At 38.8% G+C, this 21,926-nt stretch overlaps 1 protein-coding gene across 3 annotated transcripts in view; it reads right to left on the minus strand.

The window, feature by feature from the left end:
• Positions 1 to 21,926, minus strand: part of ARHGAP15 (Rho GTPase activating protein 15) — a 698,570-nt gene that overhangs the window by 130,842 nt on the left and 545,802 nt on the right. For all 3 annotated transcript variants that reach the window (XM_025261723.2, XM_025261725.2, XM_025261734.2), the window contains one exon: positions 14,595 to 14,729. In XM_025261723.2, coding sequence (XP_025117508.1) covers positions 14,595 to 14,729 — 135 coding nt within the window. The remainder of the gene's footprint in view (positions 1 to 14,594; positions 14,730 to 21,926) is intronic.

A 21,926-nucleotide genomic window follows, 5' to 3' on the forward strand; every position in this document is an offset into this window, starting at 1 on the left:
CAGTAACATATATGATGAAAGTTGTAAGAAATTTTATGCTATTTCTTAATTCACTTCCTAGAAAATGTAGTAAGAACATAGAGTCTTGTTTCTACACTTTAAGGATTTTCTTCTCCATCTGCTAGGAATGTTTGAATTTCACTGGTGCTTAGTTTTATTTTTAAAAGTTTTTCCAATGACCAGGAATGAGAATGAGTACCTGCAATGTTGCCTTGGATACAGAAAGCAATAAAAAAATTTCATTAAATTTGTTATAAATTGAATAGCTAGGACAGAAGCTTTTCTTAAATAAATAATGAGGTTTTGAGACCATGTGTATGAACATAACAATTTATTCATGTTCTATTTAGTTTCCTCTCATTATAATTCTTGACAACAGAGTCTTTATCTGAGCCACATCTAAATCTACTAATTACCTAAATTCTAAGTAGACTTGTTATCACTTCATCCAAATTAGGCAGAAGTGATAGTTTCCTGGTTAAGAACAACAGCTTTGGAGTCTTCCAGTTTGGGGTTCAAATCTCAGCTAGCAACTTTCCAGCTGGTAGTCTTAGGCACGCTATATCATTTTCATGAGCCTCAGTTTTCTAAGCTGAAACAATGGGAGTAACAACACCTATCACAAAGGAGGTTCTAAATACTACTTTAAATGGAAAAATGGACATATTGTACTTGGCTTTATGCAAGTGAAAATATGGTAAGTAACCCATAAATTGAAACTGTAATTACATGAGCTGTTTCTGGATTTATTTATACATTAACATTATTCTATTAGACTATAACATTTATAATTCAAATGACTTCTTAAAACTGTCCAAATGTCTAAAGAATGTCTATATTATAAATTTGTGATGCTCTTTTCTACAGTTCTTCTTATTGGCATGGTATTTGAAATTCTTAACAAAATGTTATAAATTGTTCTCTCTCATTGCCCCATTGTTTCAAATGCCTTTCCAGTCTATGCTGCATGGTCCTGAAATGTATTCAAGACCCAAGGAATACAGTGTTAGGATTCGCAAATGCCACAATGCTGAGAGGAAGATCAAATGGTAAGACTAAAGGATTTACAGTTAAAAACTTGCATTTTGGTCTAATTGTTATGTGACTCAGGTGAGATAAGTCTTGTGAATATGCAAAACTTAAAGCGGAAACTCCTCTGCCAATGTTATTGTTCTGACAGCCTGGGATCATGAGGGAAAAAGCACAAAAATAGAGGGTTGCATTCATAAATCTTCTTGTAGGTTAAAAAGTGCACAAATTAATGTGAAAGACAAATGAGTAAAAGTGACACCCGAAACTTTAAATTCAGTTTTAGACCCCAATAATACAATCAAATAAGAATAAAATACTATTAATAAAGAGCTAGTTAAACCTTGTGTTGCAGTGATAAAAAGATACTGCCAGAATAAGGCAAGAAACTTTACCCAGCACTGATTAGTAGTACACCTAAAATACTCCACTCACGAATGATTTCTGCTATTGAATGTTTTTGTTCACTCCACCCCCCGAATTCTTTCATTGAAATCCTAACTTCCACTGTAACAGTATTTGAAGGTGGGAGCTTTACTCAGAGAAAAAATACAGAAAAGTGTCAAAGAACAATCTTATCATGGAAGGTAGAGTTAAGGACCTGGAGGGGGAGCTCAAAAGATATTGATTTCATGTATCGGAAGGACAGTATGAACCTGCAGCTAGCGTGACAGATGGCATTAATTAGGTCTGCCCATCCATTACTTGGCAGAGGAATGGACTTGAGATCTAAAAGAGACAATCTTTCACCTGCTGGACACTCCAAGTGAAAAGTGAAAGAGAAAGGCGCTAAGAGCTGATTGGTTTTCAGGGACTCAGGGCCTTAGAAATGTACACTTTTAGAGTAATTTTCTGGAAAGTGAAGGTATTGCATGAAATAAAAAGCGATGTGCATGTGTGCTCAGTTGTGTCTGACTCTTTGAGACCCTAAAGGCTGTAACATGCCAGACTTCTCTGTCCATGGAATTTTCCAGGCAAGAACACTGGAGCAGGTTGCCATTTCCTCCTCTAGGGGATCTTCCTGACCCAAGGATTGAACCCACGTCTCTTGCATCTCCTGCATTGGCAGGTGGATTCTTTACCACTAGTGCCAGCTGGAAAGCTCAAAATGGGGGTGGAGGTGAGCTGCATATTTAAATGGAAAACTATAAATAAGTCAATGAAAGGAAGAAACACATAATTATACCATACAACACTTTTTTTTTTAACTGTGCATTGATTTTTTTTTTTTAAGATACACATTTGCTTTTGTTCTTTCAAACATATTACTTTTACTTGTAAAACTAGCACTGCTACTTGCTTTCTATAAAAGGCTATCCATTTTCCATGTTTCTGTTTCCCAAAGTGTAGGTAGAAAATGTGTGACTCAATCCTTAGGGGAAAATTCCATTCTCCAAACAACATGGCAATTCTCAACGAGTATATTCTGCTGTTCCAACGTGAGCAGAATTCCCGCAGGACTTGTATAGTACTCCAGCAGACATCACTTCTAAAGTTTAACTCTCCAAACAACAAAGAGTGTCAATGAAGACACATTGCATTTTAAGAAGCCCATGATAGTCCTACAAGCTATTAGGAGAAAATTCTGTTATAAACTTAGAGGTAGAGAATTGAAGCAAGGACAGGTGCCTGAGCACTGAACGCGTGTGACTGAGTATGAGCAAGTAAGAGACCAGAGGTAAGGCATCAGTTCTCACCTCATATCAAGGTTCAAACATAGCTCAGGGAGGTTAACGTGAACGTTTTCTTGAGATTATTATAAAAGGATAAAAAAATAAGTCTACCTTTTAAAGCTAGAATGTCATAAGCTGTGAGAGTTGATGTGTGAAACACTTCCAGTTTGGAGAATGTGTGTGTGCCCCTGTGTCTATGTGTGTGTATGAGGAGGGATGACTTCTTGTGGAATATGGTTTAGTTGACAATTCTTTGAGTGTTTTGCTCTGCGAGAAAGATCAACAGTGTTACAAATACTTGTACAAGTTCGTGAGTAGCCTCCCTGTGCCACACCCTAAATACCTTACATCCCAACTTGTGAGTCTGTGACCTTCACAAGAGAAAACACAGGAACACTATCAGCAAGGAAGCTAATTTCCCAACTTGGAAAAAGCAATACTTTGAAGTTTTCTTTTCTGGTGCCACTCTTGATGTTACAATTTCTAATATTTAGTAGAAGGAAGACAGCATGAGGTTGGGGAGGGTGAGCCTCTGGGTTATGATAAAGATGTGTGTTTTACAATGAAGGGACAAGCTTTGGAGTCATGAGGTGGAGTTGGGCTTGGGAACTGCTGGCAGAACAAAGGAGAGATGCTGTGAGATAAAGAAAGCGGGAGTTGCTGGATCTTGAAGCAAGAGAATATCCTGGAATGTTATCTGAAACATATTTGGTGCTGTCTGGAATTCTGGAAACCAATATTAGAGCAGAATAAAGGTAGTCATATGTGTCACTCAAGACAATGTTATTAAATGCGTAGAAAGATGGTGGGAATGGATAGGAAAGTCATGTGAGAGAGTGGACTGAAGGATAGTCTGACTGTACACAGGTTTGATATTACTACCTAACGTTCACTGAAGGCCACATGCCAGAAATCTGTAAATAAGTGCCTTGTCATGATAGTCATGCTCAGTTGTGTCTGACTCTTTGGCACCCCATAGACTATAACCTGCCAGGCTCCTCTGTCCATGGGATTTCCCAGGCAAGAATACTGGAGTGGGTTGCCATTTCCTCCTCCAGGGGATCTTCCTGACCCAGGTATTAAACTCATGTTTCCTGTGTCTCCTGCATTGGCAGGCAGATTCTTTACAACTGAGCCAACTGAGAAGCCTTTGTCATGATTGCTATGGTGTTCGCAGTGGCTCAGTCATGTCTGACTCTTTGTGACTCCATGGACTGTAGCCTGCCAGGCTCCTCCATCCATGAGGATTCTCTAGGCAAGAACACTGGAGTGGGTTGCCATGCCGTCCTCCAGGGGATCTTCCCAACCCAGAGATCGAACCCAGGTCTCCCACATTGCAAGTGGATTCTTTACCATCTGAGCTACCAGGGAAACCCCTTGTCATAATTAGCATTTCATTAAATCCCCTACAGTCCCATTGGGAAAGATATTACTTTTACATTTATTTCTAGATGTAGACATTGACGTGTGTTCTTGTTAAAGGTCTTAGTGCTCAGGATTTGAATGGAAGTGGTGCTGTGCCCTGCATGTACAAATGTTAGCTTCCCTGATGATGTAGGACTCATTGAGGAGTTAAATGTGAGTGAAACATGGGGACATGCCCCTGGTAGAGAGGTTGAGCAGTCAGACCCTCCGTCTACCTGGGGCATTCAAGGAAGGGCCAGGAAACCAATGGGCTTGAGTGAGACGGTCCAGGCAAGACAGCTGTGGGTGACCGGACATGAAGGCTTTGAAGACCTCACAAAGAATTTGTCTTTTCTTCAAAAGAAAACTGCAAGCCAGTTGCATAAGAAGCCTATCTTTACAACTAGATTTACGCTGGATTGGGTGAGAGAAAAGGAACCTGTTAGGGAAGTAGAAGAGGTCTTTCTCCCAGAAATGTGGTCAGACTCAGAGTTGGGAGTGGGTCAGTAGAAAATTTTTTGGAAGCCCTCTCGGTGGTGTGGGTATCAACCCATGAATGTGAGATGAGACAAGCATCTCAAAGACCACAGACCTTCAATTTCATTAGGTTCTGTTAGTGCTGTGAACTGGGTAACAGTTGATGAAAACTGTCACCTAAATCTACATTAGAGGAGAGGGTAAGATAACTGTTGTCCATTGAGGTACTGAGGGTAAATTCTACATTCTGCTATATATTTTTAATAGCATTTCTCTTCAGTGGGAGCAGGGATGCTCAGGAAGCTGTCTCATGAAGGTTGACAGGCTGATCACTCAGCTTGAGAAGTTTATTGCTTTGAAAAGTGACCTCATAAGGATATGGAAGAAAGAAGTGCAAGTAAAACAGAGTTATAAGGAAAAACAAAAAGATAAGCACTGCATTTTCTCATGGAGGTGATGTCTTACCACTCAATTTCAGCGTCAAGGCCCAATTTTAGTTCTGAATCACCTTCTAGTTTTACTTATAAAGGACTTTTCATTAAGCCAAATTAAGTAGATGGAGGTCCAGTTGTTTATTATCTAGCACTAAACCATTCCTACAAAAAGACACCTGTGCAAGCCATTTGGCTCCAGTCAACTATTTTTTTTTACAATTTAATTATGAATATAATTAGAATGAGTTAAGAGACAAGCGAGGCATCCACCATAAAATTTCTAGTTTGCTAACACACACACACACACACACACACACACACTGATTAAAAAGCAACCACAACAAAAACCCTGCCAAGTCTGCGAGAATGTTAGCTTGAAGTGGAAACTGTAGTAAAAGGGGAGTATTTGTAAAATCTACCTTTATTTTAATTTCACATTTCCTTAAAATGGTGCTGTAGAGAATATTTTTATACTATATTATTTTTACATCCCTGTTGTTTTGTGGTTACCCTTTAAACCCTGCTTTTTCCTTTCTCTGGTCTTAAGGTAATTTGTCACTATCATGCGTTCTTGTTTAGCAACTGTTTGTAGTCAAGTGCCTTGCAAGCTCTGTTTCTTTTCTCCCAAAGAGTATCATCATGGAGTTGATGATGCATCAGAAATAGTTTGACCAAAGGGCAAGATAAAGTCAAGAGTAAAGAAAATATTTGCAAATATACTTGACTAGTTTTTTCCCCAATTACTTATTTAAAGTATACTTTAAAGGTAAAGTGGCATGATGGCCATAGAAGGGAAAAAAAAATTAAGACATGCAATGGATACGTTCTGCCATAAGATAATACCTTTTTATAGGAGGGTGGTGTGACTGACAGATATATAGCAGGATGAGTTGTATTTAAGGATACAAGGAAATGGCAACCCACTCCAGTATTCTTGCCTGGAGAATCCCAGGGATGGGGGAGCCTGGTGGGCTGCCGTTTATGGGGTTGCACAGAGTCAGACACAACTGAAGCGACTTAGCAGCAACAGCAGCAGCAGGGCATGTTTTATCTTTGGGGCCTAGATTTCAAAGATGCTCATTCAACCTTATGGATACCATTTCTCAGAATTTGTTTTACTGCTTAAGTAATCAGTGTATACCAAAACTGGTCATAAATATTGTCTTCAAATGTGTGTGTGATTGGAATCTTTAAACTGAAGACTTGAACATTTTATTTATTTATTTATTTTAATTGGAGGTTAATTACTTTACAATATTGTAGTGTTTTTTTGCCATACATTGACATGAATAAACTGAAGACTTGTATGGAACATCTTTACTGTCTCAGTTTATTGCTGGCTTGCCTAATCTCCAAGGCCTATACATAAATACACATACACATACGGGCTTCCCTCATAGCTCAGTTGGTAAAGAATCTGCCTGACACGACTGAAGCGACTTAGCAGCAGCAGCAGCAATGCAGGAGACACCAGTTCGATTCCTGGGTTGGAAAGATCTGCTGGAGAAGGGATAGGCTACCCACTCCAGTATTCTTGAGCTTCCCTTGTGGCTCAGTTGGTACAGAATCTGTACCAACTGGGAGACCTGGGTTTGATGTGGGAAACCTGGGTTTGATTCCTAGGTTGGGAAGATTCCCTGGAGAAGGGAAAGACTACCCACTCCAGTATTCTGGCCTGGAGAATTTCATGGACTGTATAGTCCATGGGGTCACAAAGAGTAGGACACGACTGAGCAACTTTCACTTTCAATTCCATATGTATATACACATATATTAAATAAACATGCTGTATATAAAACAAACATGATACCTAATAAGCATGATATGTAATAAACATTATGTATATATATTTGGCTTCCCTAGTGGCTCAGATGATAAAGAATCTGACTGCAATGCAAGAGACCTGGGTCCGATTCCTGGGTTGGGAAGACCTGAAAACAATGACAAGGGGATTGGTATTGGAAGCACAGGTTTTTCCATTGTGGAGTTAGCAATGTTTGCATCTCTATGATGGGAAATACACAGGGCCATGGTCAGGGATGGGAGGAAAAGTAATTATTTTTACACACAAAAGGCAACTTTGGAAATTGAGAATATAACACATCAACAAACCTCAAATCATGCTCTAATATGAGCAGCAAAGAGCTGAGGTGAAGAAGGTGACCAAAATTAAATTATAAGATAGTCCTTGAATAACTGAACTTTGACCTAAGCTTGAGAGAAATCTCTAAGCCTATCCCTCATAAATAATAGATAAAACATTTTGTAAGGAAATCCATGAGGTCATTTCTCTTTATTTCCCTCTCATCTACTAATCAGCCTATAGTTTTACTATTATCTCAGCACTGATGATTGTTTAGATTTGAGGCAGTTAGATGAAAACTGATGGATTAAGAGCTTTTATCATATGGAGATAAAGAAAGTACCATCTGTAAAAATTAAGTAAAAACTCTGTAGTAGGCAAAAAATGGCTCCATAAAGATGTCCATACTTTAATTCCCAGAGGCTGTGACATTCTTCCTTTACATGACAGAAGAGATTTTGAAGATGGGATCAAGTTAAGGACCTTGAGATGCGGCAGTGTCCTGGATGATTCAAGTGGGCCCAGGGTAATAACAAGGATCCTCAAAAGAGAAAATTGTAATCAGAGGCAAGTCTGAAGGAGATATTACAATGGAAGAGGTTGGAGGGATATGATGTCATATGATTGTTGCCTGTGAAAGTGGAGGAAGGGAACCACTGGCTAAGGCACGCAGGCAACTTTAGAAGCTGAAAAAAAGTGAGAAGTGGATTCTCCCACAGAACCTCCAGAATATGGTCCTTCTGACTCTGATTTTCACTCGGTGAGACCAAGGGTCACACTTCTGTCCTACTGAACTATACGGTAATAAATCACTATTATTGTAGGCCACTGAGTTCAAGGTAATTTGTTATGGTAGCAATAGGAAACTAATACACAATGTCCTATAGGAAACAGAGGCTCTAATTCAGAAAACAGAAGGAAACCCCTGTGAACACTCTGAAACAGGGATTTCAGGGTCCTAGAAGCACCGTTGTAAATGGCAGAAGGCTCTAGAAAGAAAGCATTCTGGAAAATTGGGACACTGTACAATAGAGTCAGAAAAGAGTGAGTTCATTATAAAAGAAAAAAAAAATAGAGAAAGATAAGCAATTACAGACTCCAGGAAAAAAAAAATAATAATCTACACAAGAAAAGCATGATCCAACTATAAAGTGAACCAAATATGGCCAATAGTTTGAGCAATTTTTGGAGAGTAATAAAATAGATTCTGTTGGATGTGGTGAAGAATATTCTTTGAGAAGTGTAAGAATTGTAACAGTGAATTCTAAAGAAAAAAATCTTTGTGAGATCTCTTGGACAGGCAATGAACAAGACTTACAAACTCATAGTAATACAAATATAAATCCTGTTCATTAGTTTCCAATTTGGTCAAACCATTAAAACTTGAAGGGGTTAATGACCAGTGATTGTGAAAAAAAGGAAGTGAGATACAGGAAAGTACAGAAAGGAAAATATACTTATCTTACAAAGGGAAGTTATGAGTTATTATAGAATGTTGATGAAACAAGAAACAGAGGCTTATTCATATTAAGTACCAAAATATAATAGCATGATTATCAAATATCGGAGGAAGTGGAATAGAATAAACTGATATTTCCTATTAGGAATTATCTATAGATGATAAGTCAAGAAGTAGAGATGTTATCCAGAGTTATGTAAGTAACTGCTAGAAGAGATAAAAACTGAAATAGCTGAAGGAGGTTTCCTCTTATGAACAGGCCTGGGGATGTGAAGTGATAGGACTCAGTCTATCACTTTCCATTATAAATTCCTCTGTGGAATTTGGTTTGGTAAATGTTGTAGTTTGATACAAGTGAGAAACTGTAAAAAAAAGTAATATTAATAACACTTAAACTTGAAATACTATTCACATGATTTAAGAAAATAATATTGCATATATCTAAATGAATTTCAAAAAGGGGTGTGTGAACAATTGGTTATAAAAATAATACAGTGGAGGGTTAAAATGTACTCAAAGAGGGCAACATTTAAAGCATTGGTGCTTTTAGTATCTATTAGTAAGTATTGCAATGGCACCCCACTCCAGTGCTCTTGCCTGGAAAATCCCATGGACAGAGGAGCCTGGTGCGCTGCAGTCCATGGGGTCGCTAAGAGTTGGACATGACTGAGCGACTTGACTTTCACTTTTAACTTTCATGTATTGGAGAAGGAAATGGCAACCCACTCCAGTGTTCTTGCCTGGATAATCCCAGGACGGGGGAGCCTGGTGGGCTGCACAGTCCAGTCTATGGGGTCGCATAGAGTCGGACACGACTGAAGCGACTTAGCAGCAGCAGCAGCAGTAAGTATTGAAACATTGCATACTCTTGGAAAGTACTAGCTTTATTTCTAACCTAAAACTCCAGTACTAAAATTCCTGATGATTTAATTCTAGCCTTGATTTAAAAAAAACACCAAAATGATATGATCTTCTGTAGAATGATATAGGATATATATGTCTTATATAGGATGATGTAATAGACATATATTTGGCAGCAGCTAGTTATTTATTCTTCCAGCAAGATTTCTTTTAGATAAACAGTCACAGAAAGGCAATGTAGGATGATGGAAGGTATTTATGTTTTAGAGTCTGCAGCTTAATGCTAAGCCTAATCTTCTCAGCCACATGAACTTGGGAAATATTTTGTGACTTGCTTTATTCTTCTGAAAAATGAATTTCTTTCAAATCATTTATTGAGCACCTAATACAGAGTAAGTAAAATGTTATGCTGTATAATTCTCATAGAAACTTTATGAGCTAGAAATTATTTTCCACACGATTTTTCCATTTCTTCTGTATCCTGTGTTATTATCAGACATGAACGATATAATTATAAAAAATGCCAATGAGTTTTCCTTTCCCAGGAATTTTGAAAAGATGCAGGTAGTAAAATAGAAAAGACACTGTTTGTTGCCTCTTTCCTTTGGATCTGTAGAAGTACCAGAACAAAAGAGATGGGACTAGAGGTAAACTTAGTACATTTCCTAGGATTTAGATGTACTGGAAATGTCCACAACCCTGGCAGGTTTAAGCTACAAGATTGCATCACCTATCATAAAACTCTAAAGCTGTGTTTTTGTACTGAGTTCACATTTAAGGTATTAATAATGCCTTCAGCACAAGTCATTTCCAGGGAATTAATTTCCTAGTAGTCAGTGGGTTAAATCCCTATGAAATAACGTGCAGGTAACCCAGTTGTATTGACCTCAAGTATAGAATTTCAGATCAATAGCTGCAGTACTTGGAATCTGAAATATAAAATAATCGCAGGTGTTTTTGTTACCCCAATGGGTGTTATTAGACAGGGATCACTATGGCAATTGCAGGTTCTTATCATATTAATGTTTGTTTTTGGTCCAGAAAGAAACTACTTAAAAAAGTAAATGCCTTCTGTTCCCTCTTCTTGGAATATGTAATGATGACTTTCAAACATATAATAAAAATTAACAGTATTTCAAATAGCACAAATGGTCATTAATTGCTTTTACATGAAATAACATTTCTTCTTCAGAAGCAGAGCATTACAGCTGGATGCAAAATTCTTTTTGGTCTATTCACCTTTTAACTCTGTCAGGAAAACGTAACAGAAGATCTCTCAATTTGTGACCAAAGAGAAATGTTAAGCCTTCACAAACTGGGCTTGGAGGTAGTGAGGCAGTAAAGGGAAATACTTTTATAGCTACCTGAACCATGACATTGACTGGCATGACATTTTGCTAGTGACTAATCAGTGACCAGACATCACTTCAAGCATTGACGCCAATAGAAGGAACCGATTACCCATGTGGTAAAGAAGCTGAGAGCCAAGTAAGGAAGAGTGTAGTAACCAAGTAAGTAGAGACTGCAGAAAGCCACTACCCAGCTAGAGGGGCAAATGGAGGAGTGTCCCCATCACCAGATGGAAGCTGGAGCCAGAATGGACTAAAGACATGGAGGAGATGGATCCTTGGGTAGGGAAGCTACCTGAGGAAGGTGGGTGGGAAAGGGAGAGAGGGGTGGAAGATAAACTAAAAAACTGGGTTATCTTTTCCTTCCCTCTCCCTCTGCCAACTACCACTGGCCACTTCCTTTGACTGCAGTAGCATCTCTGTAATACAGCTGGCTAGGGTCAACCTTCCACAGGTACAAAGCAAAGCAGTGACAAAAGAAGATGGTCAAAGAAGCCCAGAGCCAGCATATATGGACATCTCCCCTGGGGAATTACTTTACCTGGCTGGTTCCTTTTCATGAAAAGTTAAGAACTCATGAGTAGGTCTGTTGAGCTCACAATATAGATTTCACAAGAAGCAGTGAGCCCTATGATAAAGCCAGCACCTCTCTGCAATGGATAAGAATGTATTTACAGTTTAAATTTTTTTTACTCAGTGAGTGCACATTGGGTAACAGTGCCTCCTCTGGTGTGGTTTTGCCATTTCCAAGCAACTATGTGGCCACTCTCCTATTGCTTAAGGATATTTAAATACAAACTACAACTTCGAGCTGAGTTAAGAATTCAAGAACTAATGTCAAGGTTATGTCAAAAATGCATGGATTAGCAAACATATGTTCTTTTCCAACATATTTCTCAACCACATTAACCTCTTGGTTAGTCCCTCCATTTTATATATGAAAAAAATACTAAGTACTGCATGAGTTAGGTAAGCCAAGATTGTTGAGATTGATTCTCCTTGCCTTGAAAAATGAAAAACTCCCCTCTCTTTTCTTCTAGATCACTTTCTTAAACAAAGCTGATCTGAAGAAACACTGTTAGCATTTGTTTGGTATCTTACATCTTTAAAGGGACGTTCTAAAATACTTTCTCATTCATTCTCAACATAGTCTTTTTGATAGGAATTGGGAAAAATCATTGCAATAGCCATATATCACAGTAGCATGCTGCCTACCTCAATTCTGCTTTGTTAAGTTCTAACCATGCCAGTGTTTCTGAAATTCTGTCCAATTTGGAGCTGAGTCTAGGATAGTCCAGAGATGGTCTTACTTTTTACAGAAATTCAAAGGACACAACCTCACATGGGTTTGAGGGCCTGCTTTCCACATCCTTAGACTAAGGGAATGGCTTGCCTAACATCTTCAGAATCAGATTAAATAAGGAAGCTTAAATGATGGGTTGTGGCTCAGCTGGTAAAGAATCTGCCTGCAATGCAGGAGACCTGAGTTCGATCCCTGGGTTGGGAGGATCCCCTGCAGAAGGGAAAGGCACTCCAGTATTCTGGCCTAGATTTTTCCGTGAACTGTATAGTCCAGGGGGCCACAAAGAGTTGGACACGACTGAGAGACTTTCACTTTCAAATGATGGGTATATTACATCATAGCCCTCAGATCAGCACAAGCACGAGTATGCTTCCAAATGAGACAATTCTCACTTAAAAGTATGGAGACCGCAATGTGAAATTTGTATGACTTCTTTGCTGCTACTGCTAAGTCGAATCAGTCTTGTCCGACTCTGTGCGACCCCATGGACTGCAGCCTACCAGGCTCCTCCGTCCATGGGATTCTCCAGGAAAGAGTACTGGAGTGGGTTGCCATTGCCTTCTCCGATGACTTCTTTAGATATATAGAATCAGAGTACCTGGGTGCATGCTAAGTTGCTTCAGTCATATCTGACTCTGTGAGACTCAGCCTGCCATGCTCCTCAGTCCACGGGATTCCCCAGGCAAGAATACTGGAGTGGATAGCCATGCCCTCCCCCAAGGGTAGCTTCCTGACACAGGGATTGAACCCGCCTCTCTTATATCTCCCTCATTGGCAGGTACGATCTTTATCACTAGCGCCACCCAAATGCAGAAGCCCCCAATGTCTTACTGGAAGGCTGTCCTAGCCTTATGACTGACCTTCCATATCAGAATAAACTGTTATGGAAATTCAGGCTTGTTTATTTTTGTCTTTATTCTTCCTTTTAAAAAGAAGTTAAGAGAGCCTGGGAACTATAAAATACTGTTCTTCTTGAGAAACAGAGGACTCATGAAATAAAAAGTCTGACAGGGGATAAGAGTTCCAGCCTCACTTCAAAACCCATATTTAAAGCACTGTTCCTCTATTCAACAACAACAACATCATCTGAAATTGTGAGCAGGCAGCAAGAAAAAGACCTTGGGAGAATAAACTCTGCTTTATTCCTCTTGATATCATTTTGCCAGAGCTTTAAACAAGCGTGAAGACTTTTGTGAAATGAAAAACAGAATAAAAGAGCATATTGAGGGGCTGTTTCCAACAGGCTCCCCGTATCCCACTCCCCCTAATGGGAATGCTGTACACACAGCCATCCAAGATCAGACCTCCTAAGTAGAGCATTTTTTTTTTTTTCTCGGAGATTTTTCTCATTTGGACTTTAATTAAGCTCCTGCCAGGCTTGCAAGCTTTTTAATTTTACCTTTCTTTCTTCTTTCTTTTTTCCTCCTTGAATCAGCCTGCTTGCCAGGAAACTTTTTCCAAGCTGTCACAATCATAGTAAGTATACCCTAAGATATTAATATTAAATTTAGAAATGTACTAGTCGCTGTTGCTTCAAGAATCAATAGCAGAAGTTGCCTCACATTTGGAAAGATTTTCATTCATTTGTTCATTCATTCATTTATTCATTAGTTTTTCCTTAAGCGTGTGTGTGTGTGTGTGTGTGTGTGTGTTATGAATGAGAAGATAACAAAAAGGAAGCTTCATGGAGTGTACAATGACTACTGGATAGTGATACAACTCAACCTCCCCCAAAGCCACCAGTTTAATAGAAGAAACCTTCCATTACTTAATTGATATTCACAATGTCTATAAGCAAACTGTAGCCAACTCTTTCCTAGTGTTGGTGGGTGTAGGGTGAGCGATCCCTTAAGAAGGTAATGTCTCAGTTGATGATTTAATACCTCTTTGATGAAATGTAATGTTTAATTCACTTCAGTTCTTTTTCAAAATCCCCTTGTAATCAGTTAAACTCACCATGACTCCCAAAGTATAAAGGTAGGGGCTGGGGATGTGTAAGGTGACCCCTTTAAAGCAGATTGCGGACAAGGACCTAGTATAGAGCACAAGGAACTCTGCTCAGTGTTATGTGGCAGCCTGGATGGGAGAGGAGTTTGAGGGAGAATGGATACTTGTATATGCATGGCTGGGGTCCTTTGCTGTCTACCTGAAGCTATTACAATGTTGTTAACCAGCTCAACTCCAGTATAAAATAAAAAGTTTTAAAACAACAACAACAACTAGAAAAAAATAAAGCAGATTGTATGAGAAGCTATTTTCATTTAAGGAGGCTTAGTTGAAAATCAGCCACACTAAACAGGATGTCTTCTTTTTTTTTTTCCTTAATTTTTAAAAATACTCAGATAATATTGCAGAAATAAGAATAAGCCATTAGAAACACCAAAACTAGAATGAAAGCTGTGGAGCATTGGGGGTATTATCATCGCCCTGATTGCTACTCTCGCCATTCTTATTGTTTACTTTATAATAATTCCACACCACCAGGTTTTTGCACCAGCCATTCCTGTGTATCAGGTACTTACTGATCGCCTCCACAAACTGCTCAAAGAAACTGTAAGGGAAGAGCGGCTCAGGCAAGTCCCGGAAAAACATCTTCAGTGCTCCGGTGACAACGTGGATGTCCTCCCACTGGCTGTCGTCCAAATTCAGCTTCTCTTCTGGGAAAACACGAGGAGAAATGGAACAACTGGTTTTAATGAAACAATTACAAGACACTAATTATTATGTTAATGTTTGCCTACTATCATCAGCAACCGTTAACAGCCTTCTGCACCTAGAGGTTTGGTGCTGTGCATGTTTTTTTTTTTTTTCCCCTTTTTTCCATAGGAAGGGAACATTTTCAATGGAATACCATCTGTAGGAATGCAGCTAACAAAAAAACAAGAGACACAAAGAGAATGTGCCATTGACACAGTATGTCAGATACATTTATTCCCATAATGCATCAGTATGAAAATTAGCATCACAGCTCAACATGATTCAAAGCTATTTGGTTTAGAGGCCGAGGGGCTAAGAGTTGCCAATGATGGCTGGCTCAAGGGACCGGCCTAAAGGCCTTGCTGAGCCAACAGGAGACATATGCTAAACATGGCAATAGAAAATGAGTTATTGCTTTACATGTGTTAGCCTTGCTATGTACAAGGGAATAATGGGTAACACTTTTTTCCTTTTTTCGCTGAATATAAAGTCAGCAAGGAATAGAATACCGAGTGAGAAAAGATATTAATTCCTTCTTACTGCTTCAAAAATATCTTTTTTTTTTTTTTAGTTTTCATCTCAGCGAGGAAAATGTGCCCAGCAACAATATTAGACAGACCCCTGTTGGCCTACGTAGGCTAGGCAAAGCTGTCAAAAACGATAACACACTGAAGACAAACCACAAGTGCTCACCAACTCCTCTTAGAAACAACGGAAATGTTTGCTTGGGAAGCTTGAGTGAGTTGAGACATTTAAATATTAAAGGCAATAAAGGCCCCAATAAAGTTCTCAGAAGAAATAAAAAGAGTCTGGGCAATTATTTCCTTCTCTTTCGTCTTCAGTATGAAAGACTGGAACCATTCTCACTCAAAAAGTGGATGCAATAATGTCTGAAAGTGACACCTTTACATACAACTAAAAGGAAGCAGGCATACAAGCATTGCTGCTGAAACACAGTATTTGTCTTTCTGAACGTCACAACACAGAAAAGATTTTGGATTCTGGGCTTAATGAAAACTGAAGCTAATCATTTTGGACAACCTGGGGGTTAACAGGAAAGCTGAGGATCCTGGCAAGAACTTAATAGGTATTTGGTCAACTGGAATTGTGTGTCTTTACCGATGTCTTGGGCTCACATTCAGATGCCTGCTTGTGTCAGTTTTATGAATGCAGAGGAGACTTTGCACCAAAAATGTAAGAAAAGCTGAGAATTGTCACTGTAGGGAATCTCTGCATGGGCTGTTTTGCTAATAGTGTTCATGTCCTTTTAAAAATATTAGCTGAAATCTTTATCAGATCTTTTTTTTCTAAATGGATTATTATTCCCAGGGCTGGTAAGTGACGTTCTTGCTCAACTGGCTGTTTGCAAAGAGAAGGAATGAAGGTGAATCTGTTTATTTCAGCTGGGCTATTTTCTTCTTCCCTTTCAGTTTCCATCCCTACCTCAATCATAACACAATAATTTGACCCACAACAAAATCAGTAGAGGAGACCTTCTTTCTGCCCTGCAATCATTTTTGATTGATTGTATTTCAACAATTAGTCTTTTATTTGGCTACACACTATTGAAATAGGACGACAGCATCCTAGCAGGCCAGCTTTAAACAGTCAACTGTTAACAATAGCATCAAAAAGGGAGACCTGATGGGGTTTACTGTCACTTTAAAGAACGGGGTTTTCACATTGTTGAAATCTGTCAGATATTTTGAAATGTCCCTCTCACTATGGTGCCACACCCCCTGCGTGCCCTTATAATAAAATTGGTTTTACTCCTGATTAAATCATTTTCTCCCTACCCACTACCATACTTCTCATAATGGACCTGTGCGCTCTACAGCTGGTGTTCTTCCCATGGTACCAATTCTTACTTTATCTTTTAAGCACTTTGCTGCTAAGATCTCATGCAGAGTGCTTATGTTTTGTTAAGAGCTTCATTCTTAGAGAAATAGCTTAACACATGTTCTAAAAATGTTGTACAACTTATTGCTTAAAGCACATTTAGAAAATGTATAAGTACGGTAGCTTTGGCACTGAACTTTAAGTGGAAAACTAAATACACACAAACACACACATACACACACATGCTCACATGCACAACTATCTCTACCAAAAATTTATCACAAAAATCCACACAAAAATTCATTTTGGTGCATAGGTTTAAGAGCACAAAAGTCCAACACAAAACGCTATTTTGCTGCATAAATTTAAGTTTAGCAGGTTAAAAAACAGGATGATTTTATTTTGAGCAAGCAAACAATAAGAGCAAACAATTGCAAAACCAAAGATAGATGCCAGTCATGTCTGTCACCTTCAGATAAACATCACTTAATTCAACTGATTTTGAAAATGAAATATTTCAATATACATAAAAAAGAAAATCTACCACTCAATCAACACCATTTGATTATATCCACTCAAAATGCCATATAATATCAATATCAACTTGTGTTACTTAAACTAACATTCCTATTATGTGGTCTTCATTTTAAAAAGACCATGTATAGCCCCCCAACCAGTAGCTTCAATAAATAAGATGATAAGTAGTTGGAAAGTCTTTTGGTATATAATTCCTAATTTTTATATTAAGTTTTTCCATAAACAACCAAGGTTAAGATTTCTTTGTAAAACAGAGGACTTTAAGGCATATTTTTCAAGACCACTGCTACTTATCTAAACACACAGTCGGGTCCATATTTATATGCCTTCTCATGAATGCAATCTGTACTGAAGATGAAGTGACACTCATCTCTGTGTTAACAGGTATCATTATGAACACATTTGTATTATCTGCTAGGCATTTTCTAACAAATCTGTTAGCAGTGATGATGTCTTCTTGTTCCCCCCTTTTCAAATGAGCATGATTTCTCTGTAGTGAAGCACTGTTTACATTTGGGACTGAATAATTTTTTGTAATGCGGGCTGTCCTGTGCATGCTATGGTATTTAGTAGCATCCCTGGCCTCAGCCAACTGGTTGCCAGCAGCACTTCCCAATGGTGCTGATGAAAAATGTCTCCAGATATTGCCAAATATCTCCTGGGGGTACAGAGTGATCCCCCAGTGGAGAACCAAAACAATGGAGTCTATAAGGGTCTATGAAAGTTACTCAACAAACGTTGATTTGTGAAGTTTACCTTTGGTGTATAGAGAAGTAGAACACTAGATATGTGCATATTGAGGTTTCTTCAACATGAACTTAAGTGCTGGTGGGGCTTCCCTGGTGGCTCATTTGGTAAAGAATCTGCCTGCAATGCAGGAGACCTGGGTTTGATCCCTTGGTCAGGAAGATCCTCTGGAGAAGGTAATGGCAACTCCAGTATTTTTGCCTGGAGAATTACATGGAGAGAGAAGCCTGGTGGGCTACAGTCCATGGGGTCGCAAAGACATGAATGAGTAACTAACACATTCAACACTAAGATCTGGTAATTATTATTGACAAAATAAAAATCTGTTACAGAACAAAATTCAGATGACTATATTTTAGGGAATCTTTGCAACAGAAACAATAACCAATAGTTATTTGATGCTTACACCATGCTAGAGACTATGCTATGCACTTTACATTTTTTTTATATAATTTTTTTTCAATAATGAGGTCTATGCTATTGTTATCATCAGCTTATTTTACAGACAGGGAAAATGAAGCATGTATAGATTAAGTAAAATTTCCACAGCTGACACGTTATAAACCCAGGATAAGGAGTCAATTTGTTGTTGCTTAGTCTCTAAGTCATGTCTGACTCTTTTGCGACCCCATGGACTGTAGCCCACCAGGCTCCTCTGTCCCTGGGATTTCCCAGGCAAGAATACTGAAGTGGGTTTTCATTTCCTTCTACAGGGGATCTTCCCAACCCAGGGATCGAAACTGCATCTCCAGCACTTCAGGCAGACTCTTTACTGAATGAGCCACCCGTGAAGCCCAAGGATCCAGTCAGTCTCTCTCCAAACCACTATGGTCAGGCTAAGCCTGGCTTGCAGAAGCTGAAAGGATAAAGGCAAGTAAATAGTAATTGCCAGTCATAGTGGATTGACTATTACTTCAAAAATAGTGATTTTTATATTTTATCCCTAAATATCTTACTTGAGGCTATGCTTTTACCTGTAACCTGACTCTGATCTTTCCTAATTACTCATTTATAGAAGACACAGATTTTTATATAAATAGATATAAAGCAAACTGGCAATAAAAAGAATGCATTAGGAATGGGACAGAAGATGGAGCAAATTACTATGTGGTGCTAGAGTGAAGAGGAAACATGATAAGTGAGAAAGAGATTATATAAAACACCAGGCCTGGATTTACCACTAATTTATTATGTATCTATTTATTTGTGAAATAAATATATTTAGAAGGATAGTCATTTGTATCAAATGAGAAAATGTATCTGAAAAACATTTGGAAAGCAAAAAAAACCTCAAACATATCCAAGATGCCATTGTGATGGGGAAGGTGAATAAAGGCCCAAAAGGCAAAATGTATTAGGGATTAAAGTAATGGAAATACTGAGCAAACATCATAAACCATCCTGATTGTCTTAGAGGATTTACCTCAGCATGATGCAATTTGTCACAGGAGCTCAACAAAAACTTCACATGCTGGAGTCCAGTACTGGGAAGAAGTCTGGTTGAGTCAAGACACCTCACAATCGTCACACCAATAATCTGTGCTGGTTTCTCCTGGTGCTCTAATCAGGTTATTGTAAATTCATGTTGGTCACAGCTTTTGGCTTAAACCATTTAAACAGAATTGAAGACAGCTTAAGCTCCAAAATCCAAAGTCACTCTGTGACTTTTAAGATACCACAACAAATATATTTTAACATTGTATCCAAGCATTCAAGTCTATCTTGAAATGTCCTTCCTTAAATGGTTTTTTGTAGACTTTGTTTTTTTTAAATAAAAACTTACCTATATCCAGCTAAAAATCCACTATATTTGAAATTAAACATTTTTGACAATAGCTATTAGAAATTACCTCTTTTTAAAAAGAAGAACTGAAAGGTGTATCTTTGAGAACCACAGAATGTCATGATAATTTCCATGGAAAAAGGCATATTTAAATATCACTAATAGGATTTCCTTGGTGGTTCAGTGGTTAAGAATCCTCTTGCCAATGCAGGAGACAAAGGTTCAATCCCTGGTTCAGGAAGATTCCACAAGCCTTGAAGCAGCTAAGCCTGTGTACCATGACTATTGAGCCATGCTCTAGAGCTCATGAGCCACAACTACAGAGCCCATGTGCTTCAACTACTGAAGCCTGTACACCTGTAGCCCATGCTCCACAACGAGAAGCCATCACAAAGAGAAGCCCGCACACCGCAGTGAAGAGTGGCCCTCGCTTGCCTCAACTAGAGAAAGTCCACACACTGCAATGAAGACATATTGCAGTCAAAAATAAATAAATAAATATCACTAATAGCTTAATCACCACTCTCTTCTCGTATTATATATTGCTCTACAGACTTGCTATAACTCAAAGTTGCAACATTGTCTGACTTTAACTAAAGGCACTGTGTTAACCTAGGATTGGTTGACATGAAGCTGCAGACAAACTTGGACTCTCCAGAGTAGAGTAGTTACATAAGAATAAAGATGAGCATCTTTGTGTATTGAAAGACAAGTACACTTTTGCCTTGTAATTTTTCCACGGCAGTTTTAAAGTCCCTTTCCAACTTTTATTTTACTGGTGTAATAAAAAAAAAAAAAGAGGAAAAGACAGCCCAACTTTACCAGGATACAGAGAGAATAGCTCCGATATCATTAATACAGTGACAAGGACCTATTACATCATGAACCTCTCATAAAGGATATGGTATCTGCTTCCAGCACAGATGACCATTTGGAAACCTTATCGGAAAGCCCTGCTGGGTACATGAAAGTCACATCATGAATGAAAGAGATGTCATAGGGACAATTGATCCAAAAAATAATAATATGTTTGGCCATAAAATCAAACTGGAAGATAGATATAAGAGTGGATGAAACATACCGTTTATAAGGATACAGCTGATTTTTAGTTTAGCATTTAAAGGGGTGGATCAAAAGGAAGTCGGGTGAATTATCCAACTAGCTCAACCTTTCCTGTCATGTTAGCTCTTTAAAGTGATGGTTCAATCTGATTTCTGGTGGATTAGAGAGGTTCCAAATTCTCAAACACAGCGATATGTAAACTTTGTGTCAAAACCATCCTCTTTGCATCCTGCACCCACTAAAGGACCTCTGTAATTCCTTGGGAACATCAGACTTTGGTGGGGACATTATCTTAGAAAATTAGGCTGGTTGACCAGTTAATTTGCTAGTTCATTTAATTTTTACTCAACCATTGTAGCTTGAATGGAGACTACATACTAGGAGCTGTATTTGGTGCCTTTTTAGAGCTACAACTGTTGAGGCTGCTTTGGATACCTCAAAGAGAGGGCTTCGCCAGGTGCTCAGAAATTTTATTCAAGTGAAAATAAACTAGGTTCTAGGCATTTTCCATCTTATTCCTGTCCCCTAGAATAATACTCTTTTTGACCTTAAAGCAGAGACAAATTCACCCCCGAAATGTGCTTTATGTTTGTTATGGGCTGAATTGTGCCCCCACCACCACACTGCTCCAATGAATAACTTGGAGTCTCAAACCCCTGTTCAGTTCAGTTGCTCAGTTGTGTCCGACTCTTTGCAACTCCATGAATCGCAGTACGCCAGGCCTCCCTGTCCATCACCATCTCCTAGAGTTCACTCAAACTCACATCCATCGAGTCGGTGATGCCATCCAGCCATCTCATCCTCTGTTGTCCCCTTTTCCTCCTGCCCCCAATCCCTCCCAGCATCGGAGTCTTTTCCAATGAGTCAACTCTTCGCATGAGGTGGCCAAAGTACTGGAGTTTCAGCTTTAGCATCATTCCTTCCAAAGAACTCCCAGGGCTGATCTCTTTTAGAATGGACTGGTTGGATCTCCTTGCAGTCCAAGGGACTCTCAAGAGTCTTCTCCAACACCACAATTCAAAAGCATCAATTCTTTGGCACTCAGCTTTCCTCACAGTCCAACTCTCGCATCCATACATGACCACTACCCCACCATATTTGGAGATAGGGACTTTAAAGAGGTAATTAAGGTAAAATGAGGTGACATGGATGGCTTTATTCCAATATGACTGGTTTCTTTAGAAGAAGG

The sequence above is a fragment of the Bubalus bubalis genome, chromosome 2, assembly GCF_019923935.1.
Source record: "Bubalus bubalis isolate 160015118507 breed Murrah chromosome 2, NDDB_SH_1, whole genome shotgun sequence".
Lineage (NCBI taxonomy): Eukaryota > Metazoa > Chordata > Mammalia > Artiodactyla > Bovidae > Bubalus > Bubalus bubalis.